The sequence below is a fragment of the Papilio machaon genome, chromosome 16 (assembly GCF_912999745.1).
Source record: "Papilio machaon chromosome 16, ilPapMach1.1, whole genome shotgun sequence".
Lineage (NCBI taxonomy): Eukaryota > Metazoa > Arthropoda > Insecta > Lepidoptera > Papilionidae > Papilio > Papilio machaon.
In genome coordinates, this window is record NC_060001.1 from 1,198,542 (window position 1) to 1,223,135 (window position 24,594).

Genomic DNA, 24,594 nt, shown 5'->3' on the forward strand with positions numbered 1-24,594 from the left:
CAAGGCGTAACATGCAAAGAGTAAGTCTAGTTGAACATTTAGGTATTAAACTCAAAAATTTAGAATCAAATTTAATCAAAACAAGTATGGGGATGTTACCTCTAACCTCGGCTAGTTTGAAAGGCTTCAGTTTTTAGAAGCTTTAGCTCTCAAAGATTGAGGAAGGGAACATGGGTTCTTTTTTTGTCCTGCAAAGTAAACTACATAATCACTAGTAAATTAACAATTAATAAGTGAGACAAATTATTATTATTATTTTTTTGTTTCAAACTTATAATTAGTTTAGGCTATTACCTAATGAATAATTAAACTATTTATTACTTTTTGAATGTAAATTAGGTTTAAAAACGTTATCTCCAACTCGTTTAGTAAGTAGAAAAAAATTGATACCAGACCCGTCGAATAATAAATTTAGTTGTAACCGTTTATCTATTTTTAAATTTAGACAAAAAGCAAACACAAAAGGCGAAAAACAGATATCACTAAAGAAATTGAGATTAAGATTATAAAGAATTCAGTTAATGTTTGCAGTCCATTCACAATGGTTGCTTACTCTATGACATGTGGCTCAGCGCAGTAGCGGGCGCGGCGCATCGATGCGGTTGGCTCGGCAAGTAAACACCGGCATCGCGCCTTGTTTATAAATAAACACGCATTTCCTAATTATTCGAGCACCAAGCGAAAAAAAAAAACAACGAGGGATGGTGCTATTTTCATACAGCTGCACCAAGATAACTTCGTTTATGGTCGTTGTACTATTAATAACACAATTCACGCACGTATTCCAGTAGGGTGGGCAGACATTATAGATATTTGGTGCAGTCCTGACACATCCCTCTTACAAATACTTCGAATACCGGCTTTCGTGAGTATACCAACAACCTGATCAGTATAATTTCATCTTCTACTACTTCGGTAACTATAGACAGAACACTATCAATTTATAATTACGTGTTTGTATTTAGTTTGGCAACCGTAACTTTGATCTATGTACTAAACTAGCTGTCTCGCGCGATTCCGTCGGCGCGGTATTAAAAAAAAACTTAATAAGTAGACTGTGTTCTTCCAGTCTATGATCTACATCTATGCCAAATTTCATCGAGATCCGTTAAGCAGTTCTGGAGATACCTTCAAACAAATATCCATCCATCTAAACATTCGCATTTATAACATTAGTAAGTTTTGCTTTGCTAAATATTAGAAGCGGTGATAACTGAAAATAATGGGACTACGACGTAAAAATGTGTACAATTCGAAGTAATTTAGCATACATTTTAAAGGTAAACACCTAACCTATACCACCTAACATAACCTTGACATCGTAATTTCTAAAGAAACTATTAAGTTTAAGATACCGAAATTTATAAGCACTGTTTTTAAATGTTGGAATCTTCTCATTCCAACAAATGGCTGCGTGTTCGAAAAGAAATTGTAATGAAACCTTATTAAACAAGGAATCCATGGAGCAAGATAACTGATTACTCAAGCCAGAGACGTGGCTCCAATATATAATATTAAATAGACTCAAGGTCATTCGAGGGGAACAAAGAGGGCAATGCACTGTCTACGAGATCCAATCAAAAACTATTTGATGACTAGCATTATCGGAGACGATAAACATTCCATAAATCTTACCTTTAATTTCCACTAACAAAGCATATACAAAAAACGTATCGCCTACTCTCCCATTCTTTTCGTAAAAATAAAGAAAACAATATGTTTTCAGTGTTACGGCGGTGAAAACTCACAATTACATTGTTTATAGATATTTTGCTGCCCTCTTTTCCAAGCGTATCACAGCAGAAATACTTTTGTGAATAAAACCTAAGCGGTTAAATCGTCAGCAGGACCTAGATACAAGACTAGGTCAATTTATACGTTAGCTGTATCGTATATTACAAATTGAAGCCAACGTATTTATTGTTTATTTTTTATTGCAAAAGGTGAATGACGTTTTTTTTTATTTTTTTTTTGAAAATATTGCGCGTGAGTAAATGACGGTATAGTAATTATTATTAGTCCTTTTTTGTATGTTGATAAAACTATGTTGTATTCATAGTATAGTCACTATACTATAGTGTGTAAATCCAATCAGCCCTCCTCCCTTGGCCTTAATATAGTTTGTATATAAACTAATTAATAACAATAAAAAATAAGTCATGTTCATATAAGTACCTAGTTGTGTTGGTGGTATAGACCGACAAAGCTGTCTGAACTGGTAGGCATAAGTCAAACTGAGTTGACAGCCCACTAGCCCCACTCTGTCCACAGAAAATGTCACAGGATTCTCTTTGTATTGTAGCTCATGTCATATTTTCTTTTATGTCATTTCTAAGTTATATACTCCGACATAACCAACCGCGATAGCAGCGTTATCTCTCACTAGTTCAGATATCATTGTTTGACTACAGTAGTAGTAAAGTTGTCGAACTATCAATGTTAAGTTCCTTCTAAAGTTAAGTCAATTAATTAAAGTTAATTCAAGATTTAATGACTATCATTATGTTTTGGAATCATTTAAAACGTGTTATAAACATCAATACACAGTATATTGGTCAGTATAAAAAAACGGCTTGGTATGTGGGTCGTAGCGCGTGCTCGACTATGAATACGGCACGTCATTGTTGCTAGGTCTATACAACACGCAATATGAAATACGAAGCTATATTGATCGAATTATATTTAGTAATTTTTCTAAAGACAATATAATTGACTTCTATAGATACCGATACCAATAAGGCTTTTAGACGTTTGCGAATTTTAATAATTTTTATTAATCTATATATAATAAAGAAGAAAGATTTCATCGTTTGTTTGCCTTGAATAGGCTCCGAAATTACTGAACTGATTTGCTATATGCTATATTTATTACTAGATTTTTTTTAATAATGCTAGTCTATTATAAAGACAAAAAAACATATGTAATATTTTTTTATTTTTTCTACATTTTGCAAACTGTTTTGCTTCATAATTCTTGTACATGAAAAGGACATATTGCAGAACAAAATTAAAACGTTAAACGGAAATAGAACTAAGCCGAATCAATATATACAGTTTTATTCTACCAGTAGAGCAAAACACATTAGATAGTACTAGAGATAAAATGGAAATGCAACACAGGTATTTAATACAAAAAAACCCTTAACTTTACTCTCATGATGTCACTGAGTTATTATGAATATCATCATAAGCTCACTATACGTCACTATTGCGGAGCTCGGAGTCTACTCTAAGTTATGGTTGACTAGGCCTTAGTCAACCAAGCTGGCCCAGTGCGAGTTGATAACGTTATAAGGAACAACGTAGAGCAGGGATCCCCAAACTATTTTGGACAAGTGACCCCTTTTCCAAAATGAACTGTTATCTCAGACCCCCATGGCCAAATTACCTACTTATAAGATCAATTATTTTTATTACTTTTTTTAATTCTGACTTAGGTCAATAGAAGAAGACAGAGTGAGATTTAGCAATGCTTTAAGTTCGATATCGACCTTGACGTAGAGTAATTCGTCATGATAATGTTACTGAGGTATTTATTCGCGTTCTGAGAAAGCTCAGTTCTTACATTGACAGGGGTGACATGACGACTATTGTTAAAAATGTAAACTAGTTAGGAGATTTTTTCATTTAGATCTATAAATTTCGTGGGAATAAAAATTCTCTTATAATTAAGTCAAATCAGACCCGAAATACTGACATAAAACATGTTGAGAGTTAGTTTTCGGTTAATAATCCTCAATAAATATCAAAAGTTGATATTTATCGTAACATTACTAATATTATAAATGTGAATGTTTGGATGTATAAATGGATGGATGTTTGTACGAAGATATCTCTGGAATGACCCAAAAGTAAAGAGTAGTCTGGAAGAACACATAGGCTACTTATTACGTATTTTTTTAATTCCGCGCGGACGGAGTTGCAGGCGACAGCTAGCCGTCAATTAACATCAAAAGTTGATTGCCATCATAACATATTTTATATTTCGTCAGTGCAAACTCGCAATTATACACTCACATTTATCCACAACAAGAACGTCACGGTGTTGTACATGACGAGGCGTATCGTCCCGCAAGACGTAACCAGAGCGTGGCTACCGTAATGTATTGTACTGAGCCATGTTCCAGCAGTTACACTTTATAATGTCAACAAGGCTAATGTGAATTTACCTTTATAATCTCTATTTTCATACTAACACTTACATTGAAATTTCATCTTTTCCTAGGCCTATCGAGGTAGTGACTGGTAGAGATAGGGATTGGTACCAATATACCCCTACATACTCATATTTAAAGTTTCTCATAAGAAGCCCCTACCATACTATCCTATTTCTATTCTATTCTCATAAAAATTGTATGTATACAGAAATCTTGATAGCGAAAAATGGGATTTACGTAAAAGATCAAGCCGTTAGGGTCACATGACCCTCATTTCTTTGCTGTGTTAAATTACATCCAACCGGACCTCTTCACTTTCACCCTGCTGACTCATCCCTTTATGTAGGACAAACTTATTTATGGAGTTTTTTGTATAAAAACTTATTTCCTTTGATTAATAACGCATAGGTAAAGGTAAAACTAATGAGAGACCTTTATTACTTAAGCAGACCTCTTTTGTATATTTCTCTTACTATATTTTACTTCTTTCTTACTTAATATTATAAATGCGAATGTTTAGATGGATGGATGGATGGACGGATGGATGGATGAATGTTTGTTTGAAGGTATCTCCAGATCGCGTCAAGGGATCTGGATGAAATTTGCCACGGATATAGAATATATGTATAATATAATCTAGAAGAATGCATAGGCAACTAATTAAGTTTTTTTTAATTCCGAGCGGACGGAGTTGCGGGCGACAGCTAGTATACGATATATCAAAGTTTCTCTTATGTCCATTCACGTAACCATTATGTAAATATCTTGTCTCATCGATTAGAGTTAGATAAGTATTATGTGTTTGTTTCCATTGTCACAGATGTAGAGTAAGTTATCGTGTCGTGAGTCACAATAATACCTTAGTTGATGTTTCTTCCTAATAAATTATACATCAAATGTATTTTATATGATTAATACGTTAGGTATGTAAAAAAAAATCATTGGTACATAATATTTCAAACTTTTTTTTATAACTTCTACTTAATAATTTTTTTTAAATTCCGCGCGGACAATATCGCGGAAGACAGCTAGTGAGATATATAATTAAAACAAAAATACAGGTCACAATAATGACACATACTACTTTTTGTAATATCATTAGTAAACACTAGTTGGTAAAATGTTTTCTAGTTTTTTTTAATTAATTAAATCTTATATATAAAATTTCCATGTCACAATATTAGTTACCATACTCCTCCGAAGCGATTACCGGCTTTACCGATTTTCACCAAATTTTATATGCGTATTTAGTAGGTCTGAGAAACGGCCAACATCTATTTTTCATACATTGTTTTTTTAACTGCGAGCGGACGGAATCGCGGGCGACAGCTAGTGCATTCATAAAAATAGAACTAGTACAAATTCCATTCCACAAAAAGTTTCCTGCCGTTAAACAAAGTATAAGTACGGTTGAGAGTCAAGTGGTGGCGAGGTCATTGACCTCTTGACCTGAATCTATCCCAACTGAAATAAGGGACTTGATCTTACATTAGTTCAGTGTTTCCCAAGGTGGGGTGTATGCCCCACCTGGGGGACATTTAGATTTAGAGGGGGGGGGGGGGGCAATTCGGAGATTTAATAACTGAAGGCTACATCCTTACAATGAAAGCCAGTGCTGAAAAGTACATAAAAACGTTTTAGATACAAAAATCCGTTGCATTTAAACTATTTATATGTGTTTTCGTGTTTAAAAATTTTATATGAAATTAATCTAGTCAGTCAAAAGTAGTAAATAATTATTTCTCTAACATTGTAAATTTAGGCCTCGAGAGAAATTTATTTTTAAACAAAATTTATAAGGGGGCAATAGTCATGTTCATCCTGAAAAATGGGACATGGATCCAAAAAGGTTGGGAAACACTGCCTTAGTTACTTGATATGGATGGCTTTTATAAATAAGGGCCAATGTTCAAATTTACAGGAGACTCTAAAATATTCAACCATATAGGAAAATAGACCGCATACGCCATTTTATTTCAGCAAAAAAAAAAACATTTACTCTTATAAATGTGGATTTATGTTTAGTGCATGTTGTTAACTAAACTAAGAGGTACCTTTTAATATAAAAAAAGTAAAAGTACATAAGACTCATCGATAAACAAGATGACTGACCTTGTAGCTGGCTGTATAAGTTCTGCAGGTTCATCATCAGCATCATAAAAGTCATCTTCACCTTCGGATGAGGAGTACGATGTGTCAGGAACTAGGAGGGACATCGCTTGTCCTGTTCACAAAAGGGGAGAGTTATATTACTAGAAAAAATATATTTCAAATATTCTAGCATTTTTCAACGGAGACTATAAACTGCGGTCCGTGTATTGCAAATTTCATCATCATCATCAGCTCACTATACGTCCCCACTGAGGAGCTCGGAGCCTACCCTAAGTTAGGGGTGACTAGGCCATAGTCAATGCTGACCAAGTACAGGTTGACTTCTCACATCTCATTGAATTTCTTCTCAATTATGTGCAAGTTGCAAGATGTTTTCCTTCACCGTAAGAACATAGGATAAATGTACATATGTAAATCGAAACTCGAAAACACATTGGTACATGGCGGGATTCGAACCTAGGACCTGCAGATTGCAAGTCAAGTACTTAACCCCTGAGCCACCGAAGTTCCGCTACAGATGTCGTATTAACACTTTCGCTGCTGACAAGTTGCATGGTTCCTTTTAAGTCACAACTTATAAAGTGTTAAATCTATTCCCCTATAATAATAGATTCCCCTTCATGCATTCCCCTCCTCTATCAAATCCACTTCCTCTTCTCATCCTTTCCTTATAAGAACTCTCTTTCCCTTCCCGCCCCTTTTCTAATAAGGAAAGGATGGGAAGGGGAGTTGAATTTGATGGAGGAGGAGATGCATAGGAAGGTTAAATATTCTCTTTTCATGCGTCTCCTTCGTCGATTGAGGGTAGGCAACGCATCTGCAATTACAAATATCTATAGGCAGCGGTCTTCGCTATTTCGGCGAATTCATGTGGCCGCTTGCTCGTTTGTCACCTTGTAATATTAAAAAAAAGAAAAGGATAGGAAGGCTGTGGCTGAAAATGGGAGCACCTGCAATGAACTCTATGCATGGTATACATACTGGGTGCATCAATATGTTCAAGGGGTGTCAAAGGTAGCGAGGGTGTCGTCAGCTCACGACACTCTGCGCCAAGCTCCACGCGAGGAGACAAGTCCTCACCTGAAATATGTACCTAGCTACAGCATATGGCTAAATAAACCATAGAAACAAAGCTTCTTTCTTAAGACCTTTTAAAAATTTAAATCCATTTTCTTAGGTTTGTATAAATAGGTTAAGACCTTAAGTGAAATCTTAGTAATATTATAAATGCGAACGTTTGGATGGATGTTTGTTTGAATGTATCTCCGGAACGGCTCTACGGATATTGATGAAATTTGACACAGATGTAGATTATAGTCTGGAAGAATACATAGGCTACTTATTAAGTTTTTTTTAATTTCACGTGGACAGACTTACAGGCGACACCTAATATTTTATAACTTTTTTTTAGAGTTGTGCAAATAAATGACAATTATGTTTTATCAAATATCTTAATGTGACAAGCATGTCAAAATCACATTTCAAATAATTTGACAATCTTATAAAGATTGACAAACATTTTGATAGTTTAGTTTGGTTTGGACCAGCAAAAATACTTAAAATCTTAAAAATCATTAGTTTTATTTTTACTTTAAATCTTCCTCTAAAATATATATAAAAAAAATAAGCTACATAATAATGTCTAGTTTGTTTAGTTTTTATTTACCTTCTTTGATATGCATTTGAGATGTATTTGTTGGTCCTTGGTAGACTCCGTTCACAGGATTCACCGTATTCTGTTTTTGAAACAAAGAAAAAAACAACTTTAATAACTAAACTAACGCGTCGGTGGCTCAAGGGTTAAGCATTTGACTTGCAATCTGCAGGTCCTGGGTTCAAAGCCCGCCATATACCAATATGTTTTTCGATTTTTGATTTATATATCTACATTTATCAGGACATTCTTACGTCGAAGGAAAACATCTTGAAACCTGTACATATCTGAGAAGAAATTCAATGATATGTGTGAAGTCAACCCGCACTAGGTCAGCATTGACTATGGCCTAGACACCCCTAACTTAGGGTAAGCTCCGAGCACCTCAGTGGGGACTTATGATGAATGTAACTATATATGTCTATTTGTATCAATGTATGTAAAAAATAATATTAACTTTGCATAAATTCATGATTTAAAAAACAGAAAAAAAACTGCAAAAATCTTGGATAGCAGTCAAATTATAACTATCCATAAAAATATACTTAAATCTGTATGTAGTAAAAAATATTAATATAAAAATTGTGACCACAAAAACATTACCTTAGCTATTTGAAGAAGTACTATGGAATGTTTAATATTGTCCAACATTGCCTGTAAAAAAACAATAAAATATGTTAGAGTTGGTTTCTGAGACTAACAAAATATAAAACATATCCTTGTGTGATAACAGTATTTTTTTAAACAGGGATCATGGTCTCAGAAACCAATGGTTAGACCTAAATAAGTTGATGTTTTGAATTACATTATACATTCAAATGTGTGTCACAAATTGCTTGAAAACTTGTGGATCTTGACTAAATATTCATACAAAAAACATTTGTTTTTCTATCATTAACTCTGGAAAAAAAACAAACCGAGATAATGTCTATATATTTCGCCAGTGGAAGCCAATTTTAAATCGAGAATTGAGTGACAAATTTTTAAAATCAAATGTATTAAATAATGAAAATACATCATTACTATTAATAATCTAATTGCCCTAGTTAAACTGTACTTAACTAATTATCACATTACTCATAGATAAACGTATTTAGTGATCTTTAAATACTTACGTTGGAGTGATCTAAAATTACTTGACCCTTGCTCTTTTCTTGTGGATCCGCGAGTTCCGATACGCGAATGCCCATTTTCTGTGAAATTTTGATTTAATATTAATCCCACTAATATTATTTCGCTATTATATTATATTTAAAATAATATTTTTACAAAGACGAAAATTTAGTCAGACACTAACATTATCAATATGTCAAAGTTTTAGTCAAAGTGTAAGAGATGGCGCTGTAAGTTAGTGATTTCTTTATCGCGCAATAGATGGCGTTTATACAAATATTTGATTTTTTCGAAAAAAGATTTAACATGATAAATATTAATGTTATCACTTTTTTCATAATATGACGCAAATTTCTTTCATATCTATATATATATATAAAAGAAAGTCGTGTTAGTTACACCATTTATAACTCAAGAACGGCTGAATCGATTTGACTGAAAATTGGTGGGCAGGTAGCTTAGGACCAGGAAAAGGACATAGGATAATTTTTACCCCGCTTTCTATTTTTTTTTCCGCGCGGACGGAGTCGCGGGTAAAAGCTATAGTAGATTATATATGTAAAAAAGATTCATTTGTATTTTTAAATAATTAATAGACCTGTTCATTGTGGAGAGGTCATTATCCTAAAGTTAAACTTTAAATGATAAAAATGCAATACGATAACAGTTTATCATTCCTTGCCATTACCAGTCTAGTAACCGATACGAAGTACGTCATAATTTTATCATCACATAATCTTTAACACCTTATCAGTGATAATGCATTCTATCGACGAATTATTTCAATATGTGCATACAAATATCACCGCTTTAAAGATATCTCTGATAAATCTTAATGCGCCAGTATGAATATGAAAAATATCTGGAATATCAATTCAAAATGCTTGTCATCCTACAAAAATGTACAGTTCCAATGAGGTGGAGGTGGGAATATGAGTATTTACCGTGACTAGTTCAATCATGATTTGTAGGTAGGCATCCGCTTCAGCTACCCGTCGCTCTAGGTCGTCATGACGGCGAGCTGGTGCGGGAACACAGCGCGCCCAACGCTCGCGTCGTCCATGTCGTGCGATCGTCTCCTCTAATGCACGCACCCAACGCTCGCGTTCACTTCCATCACGCGCCTAACAACCATAAATTATACTGTAGTCTTGGTCTCGAGCAGACAAGTACTAGGACATCATGAAATATTATCTTAATAGTGACTTAACAATATATAAATAATGCCAGTACTTAAGTTCTTATAAGCGTGAAGCTCTTATTGTCCTGATTTTTGTCTTTCATTGTCAATCGATTAAAATCCTTTGAGTAGTCATATTTTGTGTACTTTTTAAAGCTGATATTTTACGACAATTTCCATAACCTTGTTAAAGCTACTGTTAAAAATTGATGACGTAAAACTGAGAAGACACTAATGTTTCTAGACTAATCCTTACTTCCTTACTAATATTATAAATGCGAAAGTAACTCTGTCTGTCTGTCTGTCTGTCTGTCTGTCTCGCTTTCACGCCAAAACTACTGAACCGATTTAAATGAAATTTGGTACACAGATAGTCTAGAGCCTGAGGATGGACATAGGCTATATTTTAACGCGAAAAAGGGGTTGTAAGGGGTTGAAAGTGGGGGTGAAAGTTTGTATGGAAGTGTCGCCTACTATTGTTTACTGAACCGATTTAAATGAAATTTGGTACACAGATATTCTAGAGCCTCAGAAAGAACATAGTCTATTTTTAAACGCGAAAAAAGGGTTGTAAGGGGTTGAAAGTGGGGGTGGTGATTTGTATGGAAGTATCGTCATTTTTACAGTTAGAAGCATGAAACTTCTGTCTAAGGCTGCTAATTTGATATAAATAAATATGAAATTCAATTTCTGTAAAAATTTTACCCTGAAGGGTGCTAAATAACAATAGGGGATGAAAATTTGTTTGGGAATATGTGAGGTTTAGGTGAATGTTTTATTTAATATGTTTTGCTGTTACCCTTACTGATATTTAGTCTAGAGCCCGAGAAAGAACAAAGACTACTTTTTAACGCGAAAAAAGGGTTGTAAGAGGTTGAATGTGGGAGTGGTAATTTGTATGGAAGTATCGTCATTTTTACAGTAAGAAGCTTGAAACTTCTTTCTAATGCTGCTAATTTGATATAAATAAGTAAGAATTTCGATTTTTGTAAAAATTTTACCCGTAAGGGTGCTAAATAACAATAGGGGATGAAAATTTGTTTCGCGATATGTGAGGTTTTAATGAATGTTTTGTTTAATATGTTTTACTATTATACTTACTGATATTTAGCTTAGAGCCTGAGAAAGGACAAAGATTAATTTTTATCGTGAAAGAGGGTTTGTAAGGGGGTAAAAGTAGGGGTGGAAATTTGTATGGACGTATCGTCATTTTTACAGTTAGAAGCTTATAACTTTTTTTAGGCTGCTAATTTGATATTAATAAATAGGTCATTTAAAGTTTGTAAAAGTTTTACCCTTAATGTTGCAATATAATAAGGGAATAGGGGATGAAAATTTGCATAAGAGTAAATGAATATTTTGTAAGTTCCATTTGTTTTGTTGTAATTTTTTATAAGTTTAAATAAAATGCCTCAACAACAACAACTAAATTCACGCCCGTAACCCAGAGGGATAGGTAGAGACCAAACACCTACATTTGGTGCGGTCGTGGCACACCTATCTCTATGTCTACATCCATACATCAACGCATAGCACGTCGGTCAAGTAAAATAATAATCCTTAAAAAAAATGCTTAACGAAAACAGTATTTCACGCGGACGAAGTCGCGGGCACAGCTAGTATGAAATATAATCTTGTTCCATTTAATCCTATAAAGACATTTCAAATCAGCACAAAGTAAGGCTAATTATTTTAACGGTGTGTTGAATTGTTGGACATATTTTTTGAAAATTATATAAATAATTATTAACATTTATTAAAAGAAAACTGTAAACCAAAAACTATATTATTGATTACATATAAAATCGATTTAAAAAGAAAATTTAAAACTTCCTTTCGTCCTCATTTACGGAAACGGACATCCGAGAGAAAGGCGTTGCCCCGAGATGATTCAACGAACGTCGCGAATTGCGCAAATATTTGACATTCTACATGCTGCCCATCCCTCACGCAATATTACGTCAACAGCTATTGAATATTATAGCTATATTTTCTCCGGTTAATACGAAACTTTGGGATGTCAAACCTCGTCTATTTTCCATCTCTCCTCTGCTATTCCTTGTGTTCGTCAATCCTACAAAGACTGTCACCATGTCAGCAACTCAACTGTCGAGAAAATCTATCTTCTCATCTTGACCAACTATCGGTTACTTATACTAACTTTTCTTGCTGTGCTAAAGCTATTAATAGTGGTTGGAACTGTCACAGACCTGAATTATTCAGATTGGCTTTGATTTAAGTAGGACAGATTGGACATGAGTCTATTGCTGGTTATTGACTAATCTTGGTATTTGACAACTAACCTGAAAGTGAAACGTCTTGTGATCAACTGTGATGGTGAACGTGGAGTCGTCTTCATCATCAATGCCTATGACAGCCGCCCGCAACCGAACGCAGCCTCTTCTCACACCGCGTGTCATCTTTTCTTTCGACTGAAATACAGATAAGAAATATTTAAAAAACACCCTTTGTCAACACTGAGAGTGATCATCGAAACTGGTTGAATACAAGGTTGAATTTGTAGCAGCAGCTTTTTGCAGTGTTACTAAAAAAAAAAACTTGAGAGGTGTCAAGGGACACCCGGATGGAACGAAGTTCCTTTCAATTAATTAGTGACAGAACCAATGTTTATTCTATGAATAAAAAACTTAAGTCTTCACAAGAAGTACATTTTATTTCTATGAATTTTCGTTATATATTGTCACGTCGTTGCCATGGTGAAGTAGCGCTCATTCGTCGTTAACATACTTACTATAGCAAAAAGTGTCGTGACAACTTTTCGTAAGAATTTTTTCCGTCTAGCCCCCTTTCACAACGCGCGATAAGGAACTTCGTTCCAATATCTTAGTTAAGTTAAAATGGAACGAAATAGATTATTGGGTTTGGCAAATAAACAAGTATCTTTCTTTCAATATTAAGTTTGCGTTGCTTAGATTGAATAAATTCAGTTATTATGTTAGCATTTCGTGTGGAAATACCCCATACGTTGCCCCGGTCGACTGTCGACCCCACTGACATACGATATTATAATTTCATATCAGAGCATTCGTGTTTAAACAGGGCTTCAACATTATGCTAGTGTTTTGTCTCTTTTTATTGGTAAAAGGATAAGCGAGAAATCAGTTTATGTTAGGGAACAAGACAACAGATTTTCCTTTATTGATTTTCAGTTGTTTTCCCCAATGAAGATCTCAGTCATTTGTTTCGACAATCGTCCTCTAATCTTTCTTACTAATATTATAAATGCGAATGTTTAGATGGATGTTTGTTTGAAGGTATCTTCGTAACGGCTCAACGGATCTTGATGAAATTTAGCACATATGTAGAACATAGTCTTGAAAGAACGCATAGGCTACTTATTACATTTTTTAATTCCACGCGGACGGAGTTGTGGGCCACAGCTTGTTAATTTAATAATTACGAATATTAAGCCACTTGAAAAGTTATCGATATTCATTATTAGTAAATATAAATTACAATTTTTTAAAAATGATCGACATTTTAGCTAAATTACATTGATTATGCTTCATTTCCTTTATAGGGGTAAAACAAAATATTTTAACCTTTTGTGTACCAACCGTATATAAATGGTAAATCTAATTAAAGATTTAAACAGAAAATAAAGGTAATTCTAGAGTGCGTATTCCGTAAAGAATTTCCATACAAAGCGGTCAGTTCTGTGTTGTGTTTGTTTCCTACAAGAACAATGGATATAATAGCCAATGCTTACAATACCGTGTTTTATAAGAGAGCAGGTAATCTAATTGCAATAAAGGCTTTTTTATAAACATCTTAAATAATATCAAATTATCAGTGTTTTCAATATGTAGTTATAGTGCGTTAGTGGTTAAATATGTTACAGTTAATGTCAACCAACCCGCACTTGGCCATCGTGGTTGACTATGTCCTAGTCACCCCTCACTTAGGGTAGGCTCCGAGCCCCTCAGTGGGGACATATAGTGAGTTGATGATGTTAATATGGATAAGAAGTGCACAAAGCTATTTTTAATCTGTGTATATAAAAAAATATCCCTGACTGGTTCGTTTTCGTTTTTTTTGTTATGTTCGTTTTTGTCCCAAGAAGGTTCTTATGAAAGACAAAAAATTGAAAATTAGGATCTCGATTTAATTTGGCGTAGATGTACACATAGTATGGAATACAATTTACTAAGTTTGTTTTTTAATTACGCACAGACTAAGTCACCATCAAAGGTAGTCAAAAATAATAAAAAAAAATATTTAATCATGACTTATGGTTGAATGGTTTCATCAAATTATCCTCCCGTCTATCGGGAAAGTAAAGAAACAAGCAATTTTCGAGGAAAAAATAATAACAACAGGCATTTTCTAGCGAAAAGAGCAATGTTTTAAAGAATTTCTCTCGAGAAATCACGTAGTGAGGGCGTTAGCAGAATTGAAATGGTCCATTCAAATAGATATTGTCGATAAGAAACTTTAGGGCTTAATAGAAAGTTAATGTGAAATAAATGTAAAGAAAATAGAAATCAACGAAAAAGCAGACTAACATACTTGTAAGTAACTAGGTTTTAATTTAGCCTGGACACTATCTTTCCTGTTATCATTATACAAGGACGTTTTGCCTTAAATCAGATTAATGTTCTTAATTCACTGATACTTTTCCAAAACAAGTAGGTCTCACACACAATAACAAATCTGCGTGTATTATTAAACATTTCTTGTTTAGACTGAGCTAACGTTTGAACGAATCTAAATTTATCTAGTCTGGGAGATTTCTTACTATAACAATAATTTGCGTCTGTATTAAATACACGCTTGGAACAAAACTTCACTCTTAACTTAGGTTCGAGTCCATCGGGGACTTATATCAGCTGATTACAAGTATGAGTCCTGAGGGGGAACAGTCCATCATGTAAGTCGGGGAGGGAGACAGCACACCAAGGGGTCCAGAGGGGGGACACAGCATCAAATCATTCAATCCAATCTTATTAATTTCACAGATCCTCGGGTGAGCGAATGGCCTCTTATGACATCACCATGGCCTTTGGTCTTCATCATAGCGAGCTATCTGACACTAATCAAGCTAATATTACCAGTTTATATGAGAAAGCACGCACCCTACGAACTGAAGACTGTCATCAAGTGGTACAATATTGTGCAGATTGTCGCCAACGCCATCGTCACTTGGGGTGTAAGCTAATAAATGAAGTTTAACACGATGTCTTATATACAAAGATAGAGACAGATGCATAGTAATATCAATGTTACGTCATAATGTGACAATACAACTCTATAACATATACCTACGTCATATATTACCGGTTCCTAACAAGATGACATTTTGCTCATATAAAATATTTTTAGTAATGACCTTTACCATGGCTCTATTAAATTTATATAACATGTTAAATATTCTACTTACTAGTAGGCTCGTGAGATATAATTTCAAACCGAAAATATCTTCGTAAAAATAATCCATACATACATCCGTACATATACAGATCATGGTGGCTATTATGTCTTTGTTCCAGATAATGACATCAGGCTGGACTACAACCTATCACTTCGGTTGCATGCTTCCCGATTACTCAATGAACCCTGAAGCTTTGAGAATGCTCAGGAATATGTGGTGGACTATCATACTGAAGCTGATGGAGCTACTGGAGACTGTGTTCTTCTTACTAAGGAAGAAGGAGCGTCAGGCTTCCTTCCTCCATATCTACCATCATGTCAGTACTCTTATCATTATATGGTCAGCAACGAAGTACGTTGGAGGTAAGACTATTAACAACTTTAGAGATAGGTTCACGGTTAAATGAGTACAATCCGTTCAAAGCTTTTTTACATTAGTTACTAGTTAATTTAGAGCTTAAACACTACCATAAGTATGAACATAACAAATTGCAATATTATGGCAAGCTATAGCAGTAATGTTAGAGTGTATGGCGCCACACGCAATCCGCGAATAAACCGCAAAACTGTAGCCTAATTGCAAACATATCTCGCCGTTCCATCAGCTAACACCAATTTGCCATTTTTGCAACTCTATGAACTACGATTCTAAATATACGAGTATGTGGCTAAAAATATAGAGGACCGAGAAATTAATTGGCTTCTATGAAAGAGGATATGTCATAGAGAGGTGAATTCACAAATGACGGCTGATACGAGATATACGGAAAAGTATAGGTAATAATGTAGAGCAAGGGATCCTTAGTGAAGATTGGGTTCAGTATGCCCAAACCTTTGTTTTATCGTAATTTTTCACTGCTAAAAAGACTTGTTTAACATACCATTATCCTCCTCATTTTCTTAAATAAAAACAGAGACAGCAATATCATTTGCACAAGTCTTTCAGCAATGGAAATGTTGTGCAAAACTTGACGCTGCATCAAACGTTATGAAACAGACTATGTAGGTAATCTTCAAACGATTACTCTACGACTCTACAGCCTCACATTATTATAACAATCCATAAAAACGCGGATATCATTACGTAAAACATTATTAGAGACTAGCTTCTACCCGCGACTCCGTCCGCGCGGAATAAAAAATAGAAAACGGGGTAAAAATTATCCTATGTCCGTTTCCTGGTTCTAAGCTACCTGCCCACCAATTTTCAGTCAAATCGATTCAGCCGTTCTTGAGTTATAAATAGTGTAACTAACACGACTTTCTTTTATATATATAGAAGATTTACGGCGATCATTATGGCCTCGATTGATACATCTCGAGGTAATTTACAAAGTTTTGAAATTACTTGTCAAGACTTCTTTGATAAAAGTGTTCGTTTTGGTTGATTTATTAAGATCACGAAAAACTGTCTTCAACAATAATTTAAAAGGCAACATTTTCCTTTGTTTTAATACTTCTAATCTCATCGTAAGGAAATAAATAAAATTCCCCTTGTGTTTGATTTGTTATTTTATAAACGTAGACAGGTGCTTGTCTATACCATGTGAAGATTATGTTTTAAATTTTTTTCATATGCTACTATTTTTATATCTATCTTCCTAATGGATGGATGGATGGATGTTTGCAAGAAGGTTTTCCGGGACGGGTCAACGCGTTTTAATGAAATTTGATGTGGAACATTGTCTGGAAGAACACATAGACTACTTAAGTTTTTTTAATTCCGCGCGGACGGAATCACGTGCGACAGCTACTTCGTTAACATATTGAAAAATCGATGTTTCAAAATTTAAACAATGAAATTATATCCATATTATCCGATCCTTTCACATTCAAATTCCGATTAATACAATGTTGGTTAACTGTAATATAAAATTTATTCGAAGGTTACATCTGAAATTCTAACCGATGAAGTCATGTGTAACGTAGTTATGAAATTTTATATTACAGTCAGAGATGATGTATGTAATTAACTATTTTTGAGATGGATAAATATTACAATAGTTATTTTACTTTATACAAATACTAGCTGTCGCCGCCGACTCAGTTCGTGCGCAATTAAAAAAAAAACATAATGAGTAGCCTATGTGTTCTTCCAGACTGTGATTTACACCTATGCTATCATCGAGCTCCGTTGAGCCGTTCTGGAGATGATTTCAAACAAACTTCCATCCATCCATCCAAACGTTCGCATTTAAAATATTAGTAAGAAATAAGATTGCAAAACACGACCCATTCAAATCCAATACAAACAGACAACGATTGCTGGTTCTAATTCTTTCATCATTGTCTCACTATCCTTGTTACGCTTAAGTATGATCGGCAAACCAGGTTTCCGTCCTACATATCAATCTACCTTCATCTCAGTCACTCCCTTCTTGATCATGTCACCTTTCACGCAATCCAACCAATCTCTTCCTAGGCCTACCTCTACCACAATCGTACTTAAAGATATCCTTGTCACTTGAAGATTCTTTCCTCCTCGTAACTTGCCTATACTACTAATAATGTTCTAATTATTTTTTTTACTTAAGAGATATGAAGAATAATTAATCTTACGTATTACCATATTGTCATCTCTATTGTTTTGTTTGAAAAGACAGAGATAAAAACATGTTTTTGCAAAAGTGTTTCCGTAAAAACTCAATGTACACTTACAAAAATAAATATAAGAAGAAATAAACCTTATTCCCTCAACGAAAGAAAAAAAAATCTTTTACAAACTTCACATCCAGTCTCTACTAACGACCTTGTTTTTTTAATAACGTAAAGCGTTCTTGCCGACTAAGACAAAAGGGAAATGCAAATTCAGGCGCTACTAAGGTACTTTTTTTATTCGCAATTAGGCTGAGAGGAGCTCGTTTTCGTGAGGGCTTTTAAAATTAAGTGCAAAGTATTTTCAAGCTTATAAAATCTTTAGGGCGTCTTTAGAACAGTGGATGGGAAATCCTTTTATTAGATTTGATATTGACGTACGTAAACTAAATAATTTATACGATTGTTTGGGAAATGTTAATGTATTAATCTTACTAATAAATGCAAATGTTTAGATGGATGAATAGATGTTTATCTAGAACCGCTTAACGTATCTCGCTGAAATTTGGCACAGGTGTAGAACATAGTCTGGAAGAGTGCATAGGTTATTAATTTTTTTTTTTAAATTCCGCGCGGATGGTTTCGCGGAAAACAGCTGGTATAAATATAAAATATATAAACTGATTGAACCTTAGTCATCAGAAATTTTTCTAAGTTATGTATGTTGTATTACTTTAATATATGTGTGGCTTGTGTGTGCTTAGCTGAAATATTTAAACTATTCACAAAGCAGAGCTACATAATGAATTAACATTATTAGACAAGTACAAAACATTCAGATCCTGACATCTTTAGGTAAATAAAAAAGTACCTATATATCAAGAATTCATTGAATTTCAAATAGAAAGGTTCCTTTAATAAATCGATCAACGAAACCTTCCGGCCTCCGAGTAATTCCGAGTACAAATGAATTACAGTCGCCTTTCAATAACTTAAAACTCAAAGGAGAAGAGAAAATTTATAAACGACAATGAGTTTTTAAAGAAGTAAAAAACACCATTTGTTAATAATAAAAAATAAAAAAAAATACAGTCGAATTGATAACCTCCTTCTTTTAGAAGTCGGCTAAAAATACAAAAAAAAACAATTGAAATTCAGAAATAATACCCTTGACACTCAATGTAAGAATACATATAGAGTGACATCTCACTTGTGAAAATCTGGTCACAATTGAATTAATAATCATACAAACAGAACATACATACGCGCGAAAAAATCGTAACCGCGACTCAGTCGAATAAGGGTTAAATCAAAATTATTTTTTTATTAAACAAAGGATAGATCAAGAAATCATTTTTTCATCGTTGCACGCGATAATAAAGAGGCATTTGGGAAGCAGTTCATGCCGGCATTTGCTTTATCAATAACGTAACGGCGCCGGTTTTACGGCTTCGTCATAAACACGTTTATTGCGCACGGATCGTTATTATATACGCAATCTAATGTCAGTCCCAACGAGACACAATATGCAAATATTAGAAAACAGATAAAATATTAAGATACTCGAAGAATACAAAAGATGAGTACCTTCGCCTAGTCTTGCCGAAGAATACATACATATGCATTTGGCAATTGACATATGACCACCTCACGTGTCATCCGAAAATCCGTGTTTCAAATAATTCGTAGCAAAAGTTTACTGAACTTGAGTAACATTCGCATAATGTGTGCTAATTTTTTGTCTAGAAAAACGTATACTTTTAAAGGCAACGAATGACAACAGTCATAATATCTCGAAATTGTTATTGCTAAATTCAATTCTGTAACCGTCTGTTTTCACTGCTGAAACATTTGTACAAAAACATATTGCCATCCCGTTCACTCTATTTGAAAAAAAAAAACAATGATTTTGTTCAAGTGTTTCGGCAGTTGGATAAAAAAACATAACTTTTTAAATAAGAAATGTCCGTAGCTTGCATTTAAAAGGCTTTCATTGTGTAACATGTAATGTCAGGGTTGCAATTACGACAAATATGCACTTTCGTCTGAATAAAATTTTATAAACGCGACCTCAAAACTATTTCTAGCACTGAGTTTTTTCTGAAATTAATTGCCGAAACAAATTAATGTCCTATCGAAAATAATGAAAATATCAACAATATGTTTCCATACATGTTTTCCCACAGTATAAACTCACGAATTTATCAACACATAAAAAAAATATTTGCAAATGCAAATCCTAAAAAAAAGCGTCCAATAATGAAATATTCCTAAAATATCAATCTGATTAAAATTAAATTAAATAAAAGTGCATTTTTATTTAATTAATGATTAAAATCATCTAATTCTGCATCAAATTGAGACATCGTAATCGAAACTTAAACAATACATAAGTAAATATTTATAAGCTAACTTTCAATAGCTGTTAAGGTTGATTATTGATAGTTCAAGCACTACATTATCACTGAATCAAACATAACATACGGTTTAATGTTTAGAAATAGATATTAACAGCATTAAAGGATTGTATATTGTAACTGTAAGAATTTAATATCAAAGTAAAAACATAGTTATTGATAGATAAAATATTTATATATCGTAAAATGAGCTCTAATAAAATCAATGAAGCATTAATTAAAAAAAAAATGAAAGCCATCTGCAAGCACTTCCTTTCGATTAAAATAATTTCTATCAAAATGGGAGCACCAGGGGCGAAGCATAGTGGTAACACACATAGAAAAAAAAATACAGTCGGATTGATAACCTCCTTCTTTTTGAAGTCGGCTAAAAATACCAGTTACTATACGTGGGACACTCAGAAAGTTTTGCGACTCTAAAAAAAATGTTATATAGGTAAACATATTTTTATTACATCTTTTCAAAGGACTCTTCACTAGCCTCTATACAAAGTTTCATGCGTCTGAACCAGTTTTAGAAACACTTTTTCCAGTCCGCCGCAGACACCTCGTTTACAGCCTTCTCCAACGCTGAGAGCGCATCATCCGGCGACGAAAATTGAATCCCTTTGAGTTGATTTTTTATTTTTGGGAATAAGAAGAAGTCACACGGTGCTAGGTTAGGGCTGTAAGAAGGGCAACCCAGGAGTTTGACCGGTGTGCTGTCTAGGAAGTCCCTCATTTTGATTGCGGTGTGGGCGGGCGCATTATCGCGGTGGAGCAGTAGCGCGCGGAGACCTGTGTTTGGTCGCTTGTTGCTCACAGCAGAGAAAACTTTTGCCAAGTATTTGGTAGTATACCATTCGGCGTAAATGGTTCTTTGGTTTCGTAAAGGAATTGACACCAAGTAGCCAGTCAATTTGAAAAAATTCACGATCAAAATCTTCCCTCCGCTTCTAGGTCGCTTTACTTTGGTAGGCGTCGATTCGTTTTGAAACACTCTAACCGTCGACTGACGCTTTGTTTCTGGATCGAATTGATAAATCCAGGATTCATCACCTTTAACGATGTCGTAAACACGCCGAGACTAGCCTGCTTCAAATTTGTCTATCAAATCATGGCACCAATCCACCCTTGCCTGCTTTTGAACATCGGTGAGGTTGTGCGGCACCCTGCGTGAAACTATGCTCTGCACCCGTAGATGCACGTGTAGAAACTCGTTAAGGCTTCCTGATTCAATCTGCAGTATATGCTGAATCTCTTGATATGTAATTCGTCTATTGTCTCGGACCAAATTTTTCAGTGCTAGCACGTCTCCTTCCGTAACAGCCGTCAAAGGGCGACCACTTCTTTCTTCATCCCCAAAAGTTAGTCGACCTCGCTTAAATTCATTATATCAACGATACACGGTTGCCTTAGAAGGGCCTTCATCCAATAATACCATTTGAAGTCTATCGTACGATTCGTCCGGTTTCAGGCGACATTTAAAATCGTAAAAAATCATAGCGCGAAAATGTTCTCGACGCAATTCCATTTTTCAATGAGACACGGTAATTTTAATAAGCTCGCAGAAAATGTGTAGGGTAGTTTTGAATTTAGAACGTACCTATTTTTACTTATAACTAATCATATTTTTAAATAAATTATAACAGACCAGTCTCACATACATAAAAACTTTTTTTCGCAATACTTTCTGAGTGACCTGGTATAAGCATGTTCATAACTTTTTTGTTCGGTGACAAACTGTTTCTCTGTTTTTTTTTTCTAAGAGGTTAACATGAATGAAAATATGCATTTGTATATGAATCTTGGCAGTTAAAAACAGGCCGAGAGTTTTCATAATATACATTAAGCTATCAAACTATATCTGTATTTTATCATAATGAATTAATTTGGTTTCAGATCATACTATTAGTCATGTTATTTACGAAACTTCAGATGAACAAATATTTTTAATTTCATAATGCATGTGATTTTTTTTTATCTTTGATAATTCCGGGCTCAATTTTCGAGCTTTATACACCGTGAAGTAGAGTTTATATTTACTTACATTAGATAAGTTTCTAAAATTTCAATATCTTTCCACACTTATCTGAATACTAAAATACAAACATTATTCAAGCAATTTCCCTCTTTCTATTATGAAAAAGTCTCAAAAATTTTCAAAAACTGTAAGTGTACTTTACCTAGGTATAATCAATTGCAAGCTCTTTATTGCCAATAACTATTTTTTTTACACACTGTTGGTAGAAATCCCATTTCTTACGAACATTATATTAGTAAAATTCCACAAAAATTTGAAGTAACTAATTGAAAATATTTTCTTTCTTTCAGGTGGCATAACATCATTCTCGCCAATGATAAACAATGCGGTACATGTCATCATGTATAGTTACTACTTGCTCTCAGCAGAAGGAAGCCCTTCAATTAAAGCTCGCCTAATTAAATACAAGAAATGGATCACTATCATGCAAATGGTATGTTTACAATACAAATATACTTTATTGTGCATTAACATGGAGTTACAAAAAAAGAAAGTACAAAAGGCGGTCTTATCGCTAAGCAGCGATCTCTGCCAGACAACCTTTAGGTAGAAATTAAGCTAAGTAAACCAAATCGGTAGGGTGCACTCGAACAGTGACAAGAAATAAAGACAAAAACAATAGAAATATTAATAAGAGAGAATAAGATAATACAACATTTCAGCAATTCTACTATATATATGTTTAAATTATTAACAAACTGTTTCTCATACAAAGTTACATTTAATTAGCAAAACAATAGTCTAAAATGTAATGTTAGACAATTTTTTTTTTTTTTTTTTTTAATTTGCTTTTGTATCAAGATAGCCATGTAGTGTCCGAATACAGGGTGAGGTATCTCAGCTTACCGAGATCCTTCCTAGAGATCATTAATAACATGAAGGGGTTGCTGGGGTTTCTTAGGTGATTTGGAGTATGACCTGCTTTCATGAAAATAATGCACTACATGGGGAGTTACGGAAACCATAGCCCCTACTACTACCTTAAAATAACTATATAGTTGAATAATTGCCAATTAAAACAACAAATTGTTGTGTTACAATTAATAATTTGAGAAATATTTTATTTCAGGTTCAGTTTACATTAATGATAGTTTATAGTGCTCAAGTATTCCTGCCTAGCTGTCCTGCACCTCTCGGCATTACTGTCATCTATTTTCCCAATGTTATATTTGTTTATTATATGTTTTATAATTTTTTCAAAAACAACTACATACAAAATAAGCAAAATGGTTGTAAGTAACTAGTAAAAGAAATTTATAGATCCATTGTAGTTTAGATCTTTCCTAATATCTTCCAATGGTTTAATTAATATTACAACAGTCAATAACTATAGCTTCAATTGAATTGATAATTTTATTAAATGATTCTATAAAGTTTTGACAAGTATTCTTTTTTATATAAACACCTTTTAAAACTGTTGAAAAATAAAAATAAAAGTAGCTATATTTGTATTTATTGTACTTAGTTCGGATTGAATAAAATTTATTTAAAACCATCGCACTCTTAATTACTACAGATATTTAAACTTTGTCCAATATTATGTATTACAAAAGAATTTATCATAAAATAAATACGTACAACCTTTTATTTACTTTTCGTGTTAAATTTAATTGGTGAGAATAACTTTTTGACGCCAAAACGACAAGAAACGTCACTTACCGTGTAATAAGACAGGAGCCCAGCATTCTCGTCCAAAACAAACCATCGGTACTGCCATCCTTTCATAACATTTGTCCATTTACTTAGTGAACCTTCCATCATGATTGTATAACTTAAAAACAATTATCAAAAAACATTAAAAATAATCACAGCAAATATTAACTGCGGCAGCAACACAATGCCATAAATAATCCATATGTTTGACATTAGCGCTAATCTTTGCCTGTTGCTAAAATCAGATAATGTTGTCACATGTCAAACTTATCAAAATATTTAAGAAGAGAAAAATAAAATTGAATCTTATTATTTTATTTTCAGACGTAAAAAAAATATGTTTTGTATTTAATAATAAT

The 24,594-nt window shown here is 33.8% G+C and overlaps 1 protein-coding gene across 1 annotated transcript in view; it reads right to left on the bottom strand.

Moving 5' to 3' along the window:
• LOC106710415 (oxysterol-binding protein-related protein 9) overlaps positions 1-24,429 on the bottom strand; it is a 45,666-nt gene extending 21,237 nt beyond the window's left edge. The window contains exons 1-8 of the mRNA XM_045681456.1: positions 24,242-24,429; positions 12,520-12,648; positions 9,981-10,160; positions 9,039-9,116; positions 8,527-8,577; positions 7,936-8,005; positions 7,251-7,349; positions 6,270-6,381 (exon numbers count right to left, since the gene is read on the bottom strand). Coding sequence (XP_045537412.1) covers positions 6,270-6,381; positions 7,251-7,349; positions 7,936-8,005; positions 8,527-8,577; positions 9,039-9,116; positions 9,981-10,160; positions 12,520-12,648; positions 24,242-24,343 — 821 coding nt within the window. The 5' untranslated portion in view covers positions 24,344-24,429. The remainder of the gene's footprint in view (positions 1-6,269; positions 6,382-7,250; positions 7,350-7,935; positions 8,006-8,526; positions 8,578-9,038; positions 9,117-9,980; positions 10,161-12,519; positions 12,649-24,241) is intronic.
• Between the last annotated feature and the right edge of the window lie 165 nt (positions 24,430-24,594).